At 41.3% G+C, this 16,305-nt stretch overlaps 1 protein-coding gene across 1 annotated transcript in view; it reads right to left on the bottom strand.

The window, feature by feature from the left end:
• Positions 1-16,305, bottom strand: part of ARMC2 (armadillo repeat containing 2) — a 104,608-nt gene that overhangs the window by 64,240 nt on the left and 24,063 nt on the right. The window contains exons 5-6 of the mRNA XM_055330169.1: positions 15,892-16,099; positions 472-548 (exon numbers count right to left, since the gene is read on the bottom strand). Of these exons, the coding sequence (XP_055186144.1) occupies positions 472-548; positions 15,892-16,099 (285 nt within the window). The remainder of the gene's footprint in view (positions 1-471; positions 549-15,891; positions 16,100-16,305) is intronic.

Below are 16,305 nucleotides of genomic sequence, written 5' to 3'. Positions count from 1 at the left end.
TAACTGCTACACTTCATTGAATGAATACATTTTGCATCATTTCTAGCCTGTGATTTATATTGTTACATTTTTTTTTCCTCAAACAGATTAAAGCCCCCAAAGGCTGTCTTCATACAGCTAATAGAGCTTCACTTAAGTGAGCCATGATTTTGAACTCAAGAAGGATGCCGCTGTCAAATTTTGCAATTTTCCAAATGCTTTAACAAAATAATTGCTTGTATGCTCACTGAGACAGTAATCTATGGAGGTTTGAGGCCCTAGAGCTGTAATGGTAAGAATTTGAAGACTGTGGTGAAAATAATAAAAATTTCTAAAAATAAATGTTGATGTGTGGCCAAGTTGGCCAAAGTCACTGGAGTTTTCAAACACTGAACCAACTGAGACATCTTCAGTGCAAATGTTTCTCCTGCGGGTGGAGATGCTGAAGGGGAAGGGGTGCTGGGGACCTCTACTACGCACAGGGCACCTCACCTGCTCTGATTTCCAGTCTGCTCAGGTCCGAGCTGTTGAAACATGATGAGGTTCTTGAACCCCTCTTCCCCTGGTCCCTAGGAGAAAGAGGAATACACACAACACTCAGCCCACAAACCAAAGCATTTCTTCTTTCCTTAAAGTGTGGAGTCGGCTCTAGGCAGGTTGTGAAGAAACCACAGAGGACTGTTTCTAAGACGGGGTTTGGTGCTCTACAATCCTTTAGCCAACATCTGGTTTCCAGCTGAGGTTTATCTATCAAAAGACAAGTCAGAGCTGCCTCATAGTATTAAATACAATTACCAGAAACAACAACAAAAAATCCCGTTTACTTTGCAAATCAAAAAAAAAAAAAAAAATCCTGCTGAAGGATATATACCACAAGAGGTCACTGTTAGAATAAGAAAGAACTCTGGTATGCAGGGAAGCACAAAAGACTAGCCTTTAGGAGTGGAAGGGACCCTTTCTCTAGGTCTCCCTTCGCACAAGGAAACTGTTCCCAAATTGGTCAGATGTGCCCAAGGTCACAAAGCAGGGTCAGATCGAGAGCCCTGGGTTCATAATTTCCAATTCACAGCTCTTCCTACTTCAGCACAGACTGTTCTGTTTCCACTTAAAAAACTCATTAATATTCCTTGAAAATGCTTTATTTTTAAAATAATTTATTTTTTTTAAGATTTTATTTATTTATTCATGAGAGACACACAGAGAGAGAGGCAGAGACACAGGCAGAGGGAGAAGCAGGCTCCATGCAGGGAGCCCGATATGGGACTCTTTCCCGGGACTCTAGAATCATGCCCTGGGCCCCAAGGCAGACACTTAATCTCTGAGCCACCCAGGAGTCCCTTTTTAAAATAATTTAAATGTGAAAGAAAATTGAAGGTAAATTCAGGCAGCCCCCAGATGACAAATATTTTGTATTTCAGATAAAAGAGTAGTGGTTGGCCAATAGTAGGATTATATTGCCAGGTTGTTTTAGGTTTGTTTGTTTGTTTTTAAGGTTATATTTAATGTAAAGACCATCCAGGAAGGATACAACTTTTCCTTAGCTACAGCTGACACTTAAAAGTGCTTACTTCAAATATCTGTACACAATTCCAAGTGCAAATTTTACAACAAATTTTTTTGTCATCAAATAAAATATTTGCTATAAAAATATGCGCGTGGTCAGGGTCACTCACAAATACCCAGACACATGTCTGTGAACAAGATCCCCAGTAAATGTCCAGTGCTATGTCTTGGCCCTTGGCTTTTACTGCTGTCCCAAGGATTAGCTTCTCCAAATATCATTTTTCCCATAAACATGTTCCTTTTTTGAACACTTGATTTAACACTTCTCTTTGTCATTTAGTAGAGAAAAGATCAAGCTAATCCTTCCCAAAATATCTAATTATTTCATACTCTGAAACAATTGCCTTATTTTTATGCAGGGTAAAAACACGAATCTGGTAGCAAGGTGTCCCTGGCCAATCAAAGAAAGAATATGGGGATGGGATCTTCTTTGTCAGCACTCTTGGGAGTTGAGATTCAGATGGAACAGATCTCATCTACCCTTGCAGAAAGTAAAATACCAAAGTTTGACAAGCCGTGAAGCTAAGGAAGTTCTCAAACATATCACTCCTAGAAATAACAAGAAAGTCTAAGAACCATGGAGGCAAGCCTTCTTTTCATTATTGTCCTAAACAATTATTGAAATCAAGCAAGACAGTTTTCAAATAATGGCCTTCCAAAGTCATTGGTCCACTTTCAGAGTCATGGCCAGTGATGAGGTTGCCTCCCTAAACCACATTTGTGTATCCCTACTTCTGGTTGGGGGGAAGAAAAAGAAGGGTCTTTCTTCTTATGATATACCAGAGCTCAACAGTGCTCCTACTGGTTCTCAAGAAGAGCACCCGATGAGGATTTACGAACTCCCTATGATCATCATTGTACAGTGGCTGAGCTTACGGGCTCTGAACCTAAACTACCAGGTCCCAGGTCCCGGGTCCAACATTTATCAGCTATGTAGATTTGGGCAACCTACTTAAACTTTTGGTCTTATCTTAACACAAGGGCAAAGCCTCTCCTTAGTACAGTGACTGGCACATGTTAAGAACTTAATAGTCAATATTTGTATTTTCTTTTGCTCTGAATCAACAAGCAGCTGTCTGAATGGTCCAGTGCTTGATGTTACTGTGATAAAGAACATATAAAGCATTGCCCTGAAGAAGTCTAAAATCTACTTTGAGGAACTAAGCAACTTTTTTTAAATGGAAAGTTCCAATGGAGTCTCTAATCAAGTACTAGATTGTGAAAGTCAGCGTGTTACAAGAACTGGAGGGATGCTGAGAAGGAAGTGATTAGTGAGAGGGAGAAGTGGGCCACAAAGTGGGTCTTAAAAAAATAAAAGTTGAACCAGCAAGGGATAGCACTGCTCTTCAGAGGGGAGGAGCATGAGTGGAGGCAAAGAGGAGCATGAGCAGCCTGGTACTCAGGGCGGGGGATAATTGCAAGGGACCAGCAAGGCAGGAATAGGAGCTTTCTGCTGGGATGCACCAGAAGCAGCTGCCTGCAACCCTGGGGAGAGCTGATGGCCCAGTCTGATGGGCCATAAGGAGCTATCATAGGTTCTAACATGAGAAAGTAATGGGATCTGGAGCTGGGACAAGAGCATTTAGGAGGTAACAAGATCTAAGTCTTTGGGGGTGCCAGTGGGACTGGAGAGAACCTGTAAATGAAAAGTTGATAGGATTGGTGGTTGATTTCAGGCAGAAGAAAGAACAGAAGGTAGGCCTGGGGGAACAGGATAGCGGGGTTGCCATCAATAGAAATGGGCAGGTTAGAGAGAACAGTTTGAGGAGTAAGGCATGTGTGATATTTGCCATATTGAGTTTTGGATGAAAAATGAGGTGTCAGCAAAGGAGATGTGGAAGTCAGGGACAGAGCGCTGTTAAAGATCCAAGCAGTCCTACAGGGACTAGAGTCATCAGGCTTGTGGCTCAAAAGACGAGACTCTCAGGACAAAGCCTTTTCAGATATTCATGTAAAGGACAGAAAGGGGAAAAGGAGTCCAAATGAAGAAGAAAAATAAAATAGGTTCTCATGCAGCCCAAGCATGCTGAGAAGGCAAGCATGAGACACAGGTCAAAGATGAACACTGAGGAAGAACTGTCCTGTCTGACCAGGGCAAGCCTAACAGGGTTTCTGGGGAACGAGACAGTTGAAGTCCCACAATCAGAGTGAGGTGGAGAGAGACACATCAAGAAAAGAAAACCCTGGGACACCTGGGTAGCTCAGTCGGTTAAGCGGCTGCCTTCTGCTCAGCTCATGATCCCAGTGGAGCCGGAGCCCTGGGTCCCTGCTCAGCGGGGAGCCTGCTTCTCCTTCTCCCTCTGCTCCACACCCCCTGTTCATGCTCTCTCTCTCTCTCAAATCAATAAATAAAAACTTTAGAAAGAAAAAAGAACAGAAAATCTGCCAAAGAAGAGAACAGACAGCCTTATGGTTGATGGAAATCTGTTCTCCTGTCACTTCTACCCCAAGAACCTTCTTGGTTCAACTTACTAATCGAGGCCATATAAAACAAATCTTTATCCTTCTTCCTCCCAACAGTTCTTCACATATTTAAAAATGTGGTGTTCACCACTGAACATCCTCTCCTAATGGTTTAGATTCCATGGTTTTATTAGCTAGGTTATCAGATAATTATCATCAGTCTTACTAGCCGTGTGGCTTCGGGTCTGTTGTTCATCTAAGTTTTGGTTTCCTTATCGACAGAAGAGGGGTGGTAAATAGTAGCAACCCTCTATATAAAGCTGTCGGGAGGGTCAAATGATAAAATGCAGGATTGCTAGCAGAATTCCAGGTGCCTGGTGAGTACTTGCTAAGTGTTTCCTCTCACTGCAGCTGCCGTCACTGATGTCACCGACAGACTTCTCCCTCCAGTCCCCTTAACTCCACCTCGTAGGACATGGTTTCAAGTCTCCTTGCCAGCCTATTCAGTCACTCTGCGCGAGTGTCACTTTGGATCCCTTTTAAATTCTGGAACCCAGCCCTGGGCTAAACGTACAGCCTGAGGAACAATGGAAAGGGATTCTAAATACTGCAGCCTAAAACTGCATTAGTGGTTTTGGTGCTTACATCACAGTGTTGGTCAATTCTTGTTTTTTCTTACATATGCAGCTAAGGCAGATTGCCCCCATCCACGGTAGACTCGCCAAATTTCACAGTGTTGTTTTTGGCAACGTCTATCAGATGTGTCTAAATCTTGATTCAGTCATCCAGTAGAATTGTTCTTCTTACCAGCTTCCTTTTCCGTGTTGTCAAAGACCACAATTAATTTTTGTGCAACGATCTTTGATGTCCAGCAATAAAATAATTCCAGAAGGTATTCTTTCAAACTCTTTTGTGAACTTCTTTTTAGAGGCAGAAAAACACCACTTAATTAGGGTATCTTCATCTACAAATAACAACGACAACAAAAAACCCTAAGTCTAGCAGACGTAATCAGTAAATGCAAAGTGTTGGCTCATATAACCTAGAAGTCGAACACTTGGGTGGGTTTTAGGTGTGGTGTGATCAGGGTGTTGTCTCCTTCTTTCTGCAGCTCTCTCAGGTCTGCTCTTTCTTCGGTTCCATTTGTAATCAGGTTGGAATACTGAAGACGGCAAGATGGCTATGACATTCCCAGGCTCCTGATCTATTGCCAACACGTTTCAGAGCAAAAGCAAGGTCTTCTTTTCCCAGCCACTGACAGGAGCCCTACATTCCTTTCACTGAATAACCAGAACCAAGCTCTCTAGCCAAGGCAATGCTATATACAGACTGAGTTACTAGTGTCTGTCCACCCATCAGTCACATTGGCAGCATCTACTTCTGGACCATATATACACTGAAGAAATAAAGTGTATTTCTTTAAAAATGGTCTAAACCTCAGATTTTGCTATTATTTAGACAGTTTTTCTAATTATTATGATTAGGTCAGAGGTCAGCAAACTTTTTCTTAAAAGGCCAGACAATATCTATTTTACACTTTGCAGGCCAAGTGGCAAAATAGATGTAGGTATTTTTGTAACCATTTAAATGTAATGACTAAAAAATGTATGAGCCATTCTTGGCACAAAGGATGTAAAACAAAATGAAACAAAACAGGTGGCTGGCCAGATTTGGCTCCTGGGCTATAGTTTGTTGACTCCCGCTTTAAAGCAGTAACTATAAAGACATTAAGAAGGATTTCGAATGAAGGTGAAAGAAAGCAATACATTTATTTCCAAGTGGAAAAAAAAATTACATGTGAGAAAATGGGAAAGGAAATCTTAAAGGTATATTTAAAATTTTAAAGCATATTTAAATTTTAAATGTGCTGATTATCATAAGCATATGATAAAAAGAAAATTTAGCAAATTTTGAGCTAAACTTTCCCATGCCCCAAGAAAAAAAAAAGACACTTCATTTTTAGAATTAGATTCAAGCTGTATAGATTCATGTCAGGAAGTAAATATTGTAGGCTTTGCAGCCATACAGTCTCTACAGCTACTCAACTCCGCTGCTGTAGTATGTAACAACCACAGCCAGGAGGTGAATGAACGAGTATGGTTGTGTTCCAATAAAACTTTATTTATAAAAACAGGTCATAGGCTGCGTTTGGCCCATTGGTCTTAGTTTGCTTACCCCTGCCTCATAGTCTCTTAGATTCTCTGACTGCAATTGAGAAGGCCAACACCAAGGAGTGGCAGGGGTGAGGTCCCCTAATCACATCTTCATTGCCCTAAGCACCAGTTATATAGTTTCCAGACATAATAGCATTAATAACATTAGCATTCGGTCTTAATAACGAATGTTAAAAATAGAACTCTGTACTTAAACAGTTACATAAAAGCACAATGAAATGAAAGAACATGATTTTAAATAAATGATCATAAGATCAAAATTTTTAAGTCCTCCGAGGTATCTATGGCATTGGGTTGTGGCTCATGATTAAAAAAAATGCATATTTAAAAATTATACATATAATCTCAGCATCTTTTTCAGCTATCACTAAGTGGTTATTATTCAAGCTCTTGTATAAACTTGATGAGACATGGCTTTGTAGCTATCCACCGTAGCTCAACTTAGTTAAGCTCAAAGTCCCTTTAGCTTGTGTACAAGCCCACAAGTCCATGCTTTCCGTAACCTTTAGAGCTCCACAGCGTCCAGGCACATCAGGTGAAAGGTCCTGTCACTTCCCACTGCTGCAGCTACGAGGACTTCCTTCCTCATCGGGGAGAGTAGCTGTGACTGCCCTCTGGCCTAGCATGTAGGGGGGCAGGGGGGCTGGCTCTAAGCAGCTCCCTTCTCTGCTTTCCTCCTACCGTCCTAACAGGGTGCTAACATATGGCCATCTTCCACCAGAGCCGCTACCACCATGGCTTCCCCATGGTCTCCTCCTTTCCAGGCTCTCCCCTCTCCCTGTCCCTCACTCTGCTGCCTGTCTTCAGCTGAAAACTTCTCGGTGGTTCCCTGCAGTCCACAGCCTCAGGACCCACGCTCCTGCTGCACCAGGCCATCTGCCTTTTTTCCAACCGGCTGCCACCAGGTCAAATACCCCTCCGCCTCTGCTACTCCTTTAGCAAAGAACACAATGTTCCACCCCGACTGAAAACCAGCCTCAAGAGGCATCCCAAGCCCACGGGTACTCTAAGAAACCTTCCCTGATCTTGAGGTCAGAATGAGGTGCTCTCATATCTGAACTCCCAGGGCGTGTGCTTTTAGCACTTTCAGCTCTGCTTTCATTCCCCAGCTTCAGAACTAATCACTGAATAGTGCTTCCCAAACGTAAGTGTGCATTCAAATCACAGGCTATCTTATAAAAATATGCAAAATGCAGATTCAAATCCAGTATGGGCCTGAGATCCTGCATTTGCAGCAAGCTCCCAGGTGATGTTGACACAGCTCTTCCAGAGACCAAACCTGAGCAGCAAGACTGCTGTGGTGTAAGCACCTCATGGGCAGGGTCCATTTGTCTGTCTCCCACCTCCCGACTCCTCAGCATAGGGCTTTGCTTACCAAGAAATGCTTATTAAATGGAAATGTTTGAATAAGGTAGGACTCTGCAAAACCATCCTGGCCGGTGCTTGTCTTTTCCGAATGGAAACGGTTACGCAGCCACGTTACCCTTAATTTCTTAAAATAATGATGACTTCATTATTTTTGAAAAAAATGACATATTTATTCATCTTTAAGGCCAGGCAATATAAGAAGGTACAAAGAAGATCTTAAAAAATCATCCAGGACCCCACCACCCAGAAATAAATATTGATATATGGTAAACATAATTCCAGACATATTTTGCACATATTCAGATGAAAAGAGAAAGGAAAGAACAGAAGAGTGATTTGGGAGGGAGGGCAGGTAAAGGATACATATAATAGGATCATACCATACATGTCATTGTAATTTTAAAGTATTAGGTATAAATTTTACTTGAATTTAACAGAGAAACAGAAACTGAGATGAAACTGAAGGAATTGTAGAACTTCAGATGAATGGGTCTTCCCAAGAGATATTAGTTTCTAAAAGATCTCTCTGAAGTTAAGAAAAAAAATAATGAAAAACATTAGGATGCTGAAATATTCTTTTTTAAATTCATATTTCAATTTCAGTCTGTAGCTACTGACAAATCTATTCCCTCTTATGAAGTGAAATAATTGGCACTCACACTTCCTCCCAAGTACCAGTTTTGGTTATTTATGTTACTATTACATCATTAAGTCTTCTGTTCCATAACCATCATTTTCAGGGTTTTAATTCACTATGAAAACAAAGCCGATACTCACCATGAATGGCTTTATCATAGCCTCCTCATTTCTGAATTCTGACTCATCATTTTGATGTCAAAAGAGTTTTCTAGGGGCGCCTGGGTGGCTCAGTCGCTTAAGCATCTGACTCTTGGTTTCGGCTCCGGTCATGATCTCAGGATCCTGGGATTGAGTCATGCCTCAGGCTCTGCGTTCAGCACAACGTCTGCTTGGGATTCTTTCCCCCAACCTCTCCCTTCCCCTCTGCTCTTCCCCCTGTTCTGTCTGTCTCTCTCTCACAAATAAACAAATACATACATATGTAATAAAATATTTTTTTAAAAAAGAGTTTTTTAGAAAGTGCATGTGTGCTATAGTCCCCAAGTTCATTCACATTTGGAAAATCCATCTGTTGCCTTTTTATTAAAGAACAAGTTGGCTGTGTTACACAAGGATAACACAAGGATAATCTTGTGTTATCCTTCTCATACTTAGGACTGCATAGATACTACCCTACTGTCTTCTGACACTGTGAAGTGCTCTACTAAAGCCAGAGGCAGTCAGCCTTTTTCTCCTTTTATGGGACTTGCTTGTTTAGCCTGGATGGCCATAGGATACCTTCTTCCATTTATTCACTCAATTGACAACTACTAATAGTCAATTAGTACTATGCCCTGGGTAGTGTTCTAGTGCTGAACACTATTGGAAGTATCTTAGTGTGTAGTATTCCATATAAAATTTCGTTGGGGGGGCACCTGGGTTCTTCAGTGGTTGAATATCTGCCTTGGGCTCAGGTCGTGATCCCAGAGTCCTGGGATTGAGTCTTGCATCGGGCTCCCCTCAGGGAGCCTGCTTCTCCCTCTGCCTGTGTCTCTACCTCTCTTTCTGTGTCTCGAATGAATGAATGAATGAATGAATGAATAAATAAATAAATAAATAAATAAATAAATAAATAAATAAATAAAATCTTTAAAAAAATTGTTGGGACATGCTGTGTCCATTGAGCTTCAGATTCAAATTTTTATTTCAGAAAGTTGTCTCTTCCATTCTGTTGGTTCTTGTGAATATCAAATGAGTTAATATATGTAAATCACTTGGAAGAGTATATGGCACTTGGTTGTTGAAAGTAAGCTAGTACTTGGCACAAAAACAGACACACAGATCAATGGAACAGAATAGAGAACCCAGAAATGGACCCTCAACTTTATGGGCAACTAATCTTCAACAAAGCAGGAAAGAATATCTAATGGAAAAAAGACAGTCTCTTCAACAAATGGTGTTGGGAACATTCGACAGCCACATGCAGAAGATGGACCATTTCCTCATACCATATGCAAAATTGACTCAAAATGGATGAAAGACCCAAATATGAAACAGCAATCCATCAAAATCTTAGAGGTGAACCCAGGCAGCAACCTTTGTGACCTGGGCCACAGCAACTTCTTACTAGACACGTCTCCAAAGGCAAAGGAAACAAAGGCAAAAGTGAACTACTGGGACTTCATCAAGATAAAAAGCTTTTGCACAGCAAAGGAAACAGCCGACAAAACCAAAAGACAACCTACAGAATGGGAGAAGATCTTTGCAAATGTCTTATCAGATAAAGGGCTAGTATCAAAATCTATAATGAACTTATCAAACTCAACACACAATGAACAAGTAATCTAATCAAGAAATGGGCAGAAGACATGAACAGACATTTCTCCAAAGAAGATATACAAATGGCTAATAGACACATGAAAAAAATGCTCAACATCACTGGGCATCAGGGAAATGCAAATCAAAACCACAATGAGATATCACCTCACGCCAGTCAGAACGGCTAAAATTAGCAAATCAGGAAACGATTGACGTTGGCAAGGATGTGGAGAAAGGGCAACCCTCTTAAACTGTTGGTAGGAATGCAAGCTGGTGCAGTCGCTCTGGAAAACAGTTTGGAAATTTCTCAAAAAATGGAAAGTAGAGCTACTACAACCCAGCAATTGCACTGCTGGGTATTTACTTCAAAGATACAAATGTAGTGATCTGAAGGGGCACCTGCACCCCAATGTTTCTAGCAGTGATGTCCACCATAGTCAAACTGTGGAAAGAGCCCAGATGTCCCATCTACAAATGAATGGATAAAGAAGATATGGTATATTTACACACACACACACACACACACACACACACACACACACACACACAATGGACTACTACTCAGCCATTAAAAAACCCGAAATCTTGCCATTTGCTACAACGTGGATGGAACTAGAGGATATTACGCTAAGCAAAATAAGTCAATCAGAGAAAGGCAATTACCATATGATCTCACTCATATTGAAGAAACAAAACAGAGGATCATAGGGGAAGAGAGGAAAAAATAAAACAAGATGAAATCAGAGAGGGCGACGAACCATAAGAGACTCTTAATCATAGGAAACAAACTGAGGGTTGCTGGAGGGGAGGGGGAGTGGACGGATGGAGTAATTGAGTGACGGGCACTAAGGAGGGCACGTGATGTAATGAGCACTGGGTGTTATAAAAGGCTGACGAAGAAAAAAAAAAAGACTGATGAAGGAATCATTGCCCTCTACTTCTGAAACCAATAATATACATGTTGATTAATTGAATTTTAAAAAGATTTAAAAGAAAAAGAAAGTACGCTAGTACTAGGGAGGGATGGGGAAGGAGGAGGAAGACTCCTTCAGGAATACAAGTGCCATGCCTCTTGTATCTATCTTAATTGCTCTAATCATTTTCATATCTTCTGCTTCTTTCTTTTTGTATGATTGCTTCTAGCCTGTACACCATTGCATTTTCAACTGTTTGTTTATTTATTTATTTTATCCATCCATCCATCCATGAGAGACACAGAGAGAGAGGCAGAGACACAGGCAGAGGGAGAAGCAGGTTCCCTGTTAGAAGCCCAGTGTGGGACTTGATCCCAGGACCTCAGGGTCATGACCTGAGCCCAAGGCAGATGCTCAACCATGGAGCCACCCAGGCATCCCTCATTTTACTTCTAATACAACTTTCCTTTCTGTGTTTGTACATTTTTCTTTCACTTCTTGAGAATTGCAAATATATTTTTCATCTCTTAAAGTGGGCTTAGAATTTCTAATTTGAATTCTTAGAACCCAAAGAAGAGCTCGTCTTTCTTTCCTTTTTTTTTTTTTTTTTTTTTTTTAATTTTGACGCTATGGAAAATGGTCTTAGTTCTTGTGTTTAGAGGGCAATGCCTTTTGTGATCCATTTTCTTCATCTGTCTTTGGTTCTGTTTTTTACATATCTGCACTCGAGTTCTATGTTAACTCTAATCCTCATATTTATTTATCTTTAAACAGAGCCATTTATTTGCTGAAGAATTCATAGGATCCACAGAAGGAGAGAATCAGGGTGTTCTGTAGCTCCAACTTGAGTCAGCATTCTTGAACATCCATTCACCAGGTCTGTTATTTTTTGACCTAAAGCATGTATCTGCTTGGTCTGTGTGTGGCAAGTTGCTGTCACTCACAGAAATAGGCTGAGATAGGCTCCTTGAGTTCTAACATAGCAAACCTCCCCTACCACCACCACATACGTGTGCATGCATACCAGCTGGCCTACAGGAAATGAGGAGCGCATCGCCCTCAGTCCCATCCCCCTGTCCTTTCACCAAGGTCCTTGCAGGGGCGTCTCTACTTTTTCTGGGGCTGGCCCACATCTTTAAGTCTCATTTCTTTAATTAAAGACTATTGGATGTATTACCTTCTGAACTGAGACACTCACTCTTAGTGAAATCTGTTTCTTGGTCTAGGTCTGAGGAGGTCAGTATCTGCTCTCAAATTACCCCTTGTTTTCATCAATATTTCGTAGAATCTGCCAGGTTAACTGGACTCCTGGCTGCACTATTCCAAGAGACAAAAACCTAACCTGAAGTACTACAAGCTGTCCCTGTCAAAACAAATAAATAGAGGAAAGGAAAGAAAAGAAAGGAAAGAAGAGAAAGAAAAGAAAAAAAGAAAAGAAAAGAAAAGAAAAGAAAGAAAGAAAGAAAGAAAGAAAGAAAGAAAGAAAGAAAGAAAGGAAGGAAGGAACATATTGGTTCACAAGACAGAGCAGTATACAATGTGGATCTGGTGGTCTCAGGTACCCTGGATCTAGGGGTATGTATGTATCATCCTTGATACACTGTCACTGTCTCCATTTCCTTAGCTCTGTTTATACATCATGTCCCCCCTCAGAGTCACCCTCCAGAAGGCTATGAAATGGCTGCTGTTGGCTCTAAGACCACACCATCTTTATAGCTTAAGAACTTGAAAGAGCACTTTCCTCAAAGGCTTTGGCAAAAGGCCCATGGAGGAACTCAGCTGGCCTGTTTTGGATCACGTGCCCATGTCTGAACCAACTGCTGTGGCTGATGGACAGGTGGACTCTGAAAGCCAGGCCGGGGCCACATCATCCCCCCTGGACCCTTGGGAAGGTAAGGCAGGGAGAAGAGGGTCAGCCCTTTTCTAAATATAGACCAAGCATGATACAAGACACCTTGCTCTCCAAAGACAAGGCAAGTATGCTAGGTCGATTAAAAAAAAAAGAAAATCAAGCCCACACTGCAGCGTGCAAAGTTTGCTCCATGTTTTGTGGTTTCAGGTTGGAACCAGCTTTCTGCTTCATTGATGGCATTTATTTTGGTGTTTTTCATTCTTTGCTGCTTTTGTTTAGTTTCTGCAGAATGCTTTTCCTTACCCTCTTTAACCAAGAGCCCTCTTTTCTTCTTTTTGATTCCAAAAATAGTACTATTCGCACTTGACAAACAAGGCTTTCAAGCCTTATTAATCATTCCACAGCCCACAGTAAAGGCTGGGAGGAGATGGGAGTGAAGGAACACAGATATTTCCATTTTACAGATTAGAAAACGGTCACCTCTGAGAGTGGTAAGAGACTTGTCAGAGACCATACAGATAAGTCAAATGGCTGAGAGAGAACCGAACCTAAATCCAAGGATTTACATAGAGAGCCTTTAAAGGTTTTTAAGCAGATGTATGAAAGGATCCATCTGATTTAACCACTGGATAGATGAATGGATAGATGGATAGAGGTATACATACATATGTATTTTAATGGAAGCTTTCTTATTTTCAATCCACGTGGCAACAGAAAGTAAGAGAAAATGGAGTGCCGCTACGGGGCAGGCCTGCCAAACCGTAAATGGGCCCTTAGCTGGACACGCAGAGACTGTCAGAATTGCAACACTGTTTGAAGATGATAGTTGGATAAGTGCTCAAGATGCTCTCTTTTGTAAGGTTAAATAGTCCCCCAAGATCTTGTTTATGATGATGCCTTGCTGAGCAAATCCTATTTCCATCACAACCAGCATAAAATGACACTCCACTCCATCCCAGGTCTGAGTTATCCATATTCTAAATGAAGGGTGTACAAATCAAAGCGATTTCACTGGAACAAACTGGTCCCTTCTCCCCCCAGCCTGGAGGCATGCAGCCTAAAGGTGTCAGACTCCCCCGCATTAAGTGAGTGGGTGAGGACCCTGCGTGGGAGGCACGTCCTCATTTCCTCTGTCCCCTTTAGGAGACCTGCTTGGGCTCCTTCTGGAGCCAGTGTCCTCCCAGGCCTCCTCCTTTTCTAGTTTTGCATTCCCTCCCCTCCCTTCTTCTGCCAGCGGGGTTCACTGACAAGAGTCTTCATTTACCACATTAGGGCTTAAAGATGGAAAAATGTTAATTGAGTAAGGCTTTAGCATCAAAACTGGGAATACTGCACTGCATAGCAAAGATCATTTCTTGGAATTCTTCACTTAAATGTTTACGAGAAACAATTATCAAGTGTCCCAGATTGATTCACAAACGTAATTAATGAAAGAATTGCTAATAGTTTCCATTTTCTGGTTTGTTTTAATCCTACTGTATAAACTGTTTTTTTGGCACCATTTCAACAAAACCCCATCCTATGATTAAGGGAGGTAAAGATTCATAAAGCAGAAATGTTATGGGAAGTTAAACTCACCAGGGTGCACTGTAAACCTGACTCAGGCACAGTCATTACAGGACGCAAAGGCCGTCCTCACCAAACAAAAGGAAAACAATTAGCACTGCCAATGCCTCATAATTTGGGACAGTCAGGAAGAAGCGCTTCCAGTCCCTAATTGATTTCTCCTTTGCTGTTTGTGGGATAAAATATGCAACTGAAAATGCCTTTGCTGTCCCAGACTGAGGAAGACATAATGAACTCTGGCTTGCCAGATTATTCTGCAACATCTGAAGGTTTGCAAAAAAATTCAAAAAAATAAAAATAAAAATAAAACAGCTCTTGTCTGGTTTTTCCTAGTCAACTTTAATTACTGTAAGGATGGGTGCAGCAAGATAAATGTTTCCTTTTCACTGCAGTGCTAAAGAAACACAAGCTCTCCTGCAGTCTTTTATGTTTAAACTCTGAGGTCTGCAGCCTATTCTTATTCACCGACTGGAAAAGATTGGTTGCAATGGCCAGTTTGATGTTTTGTGCTCAGCTCCCAAAGTCCCAATTTGAAGTCATTCTCTTCCACTTAAGGAGACATTCGATTTTTTTTTCCTTTAATTTAAAAAATGTACTGAACGCAAAGCAACGTTACAAGGATTACTAGGTCGCCTCGTATAAACTCCGTGTGTGCGACACTCTTCAGGCTGTGTCAGCAGACAAGGTCAGTTCAGCTAAACTAACCAGCTGCCAAGCAGCCGGTTCCCGGAAAAGCTTTAAACACGCTGCCTGTGTACGAGCCAAAGTCAGACCCAAAATCTAAAGTGAGGGCAACAAGTACTCGGTCTTAAAAAGGCCCATGGAATTTAATCTTGTTAAGCAAATTTGAACCGGGCGGTTGTCCACAATGGCCCAATAGAAAGTCATAGAAAAATATTTTTAACTGAATGACCCCGTCCAGTCCAAGACCTTCTGCCTATCTCAGCATCGTTACTGGCAGGGGGTGGAGAACAGAGGCTGCTCTCCCCACTCCATCCCCCTCCCCCCCCACCCCAGGCCCCAGTTATTCTAGCTTTCACTAGGAAAACACCAGGGTGAGAATTCACATTTCTCCATAAATCTTAAGATGGTAAGAAAATTGCTCCTCAATTTTCTAGGGGAAGCCCTAGACAGTCCTATCTAGGAACATGGTATGAAATAAAGTAATTCTCAATAATTCATTTTATGAGGGATTAGCAGAGAGATATCACAGACAACAAAAATCTACAGGATTCTACTGCTTTTGTCTATTTACCTGTTTGCAAAATAAATATTTAAACACAAGTTTCCACTGGGGAATAAAATAAGTGTCCACTCTTTGGTGGAATTAACAACAGTAAACCAATCCAAAGGGAGGGAACGAGAGATTCCCAGCCAGGCAGGAATCCTAAATAGCACACAACAGCACCATCACTCATCACTGGAGGGCTGGCTGAAACAGCCCAACTAAAGCAAAGTTAGGCTTTGCTATTCTGACAGCCTTGTCAACGCAGCATTTGGCAGGTATGAATAAATGTTTTCCCGAGGATTAAACAGGGAATGATGTAAAACCAACTCTATTTTGCCATAAGAAAAAAAAACCTTTTCTATTCATGGAAAGGGAACATGCAAATCAATCATCTATGTAAGATTAGGAAACAAACTAGTATACGACACAGTTATCCTAACCAGAAAACTAAATCAGAAGAATACTGACCCTCCACTTCTGAGATGAGATGGCAAGGATGTTGTCCCTTTGAACGTTTCTTGCTCCTTGATTTCACTGCAGCTTCCATCATAAGTTAGCTGAAGTGGGTGACTCTTTAAGTGGCCAACGGCATCGGATTCTGTTAAATGAATCCCATTTATTTTCACCATGGGGTCCCCCATCACAACTGCTTCTTTGGATTCCATTGTCTTCTTTGCTGTAACAATCAAGGAAATGTTTTGTCAAGGCAGTTCTGATTTTAGGAATCCCTATTTCCAGGTGGTTTTTTTTTTTCGATCTAAGAATTTATTCAATTTAAAAATTTTATATTACTTACAATCAAGTCTTTCAAGAATTGTGTGGACAAAATCTACAAGACCTCACCACTATTTCAGGCTTGGCAGCATCAATTCATCAAAAATG

The sequence above is a fragment of the Nyctereutes procyonoides genome, unplaced genomic scaffold, assembly GCF_905146905.1.
Source record: "Nyctereutes procyonoides isolate TBG_1078 unplaced genomic scaffold, NYPRO_anot_genome, whole genome shotgun sequence".
Taxonomy (NCBI): Eukaryota; Metazoa; Chordata; class Mammalia; order Carnivora; family Canidae; genus Nyctereutes; species Nyctereutes procyonoides.
Note: the sequence above shows the minus strand (reverse complement) of the source record. Positions and strands in the feature narration are given on the sequence as shown.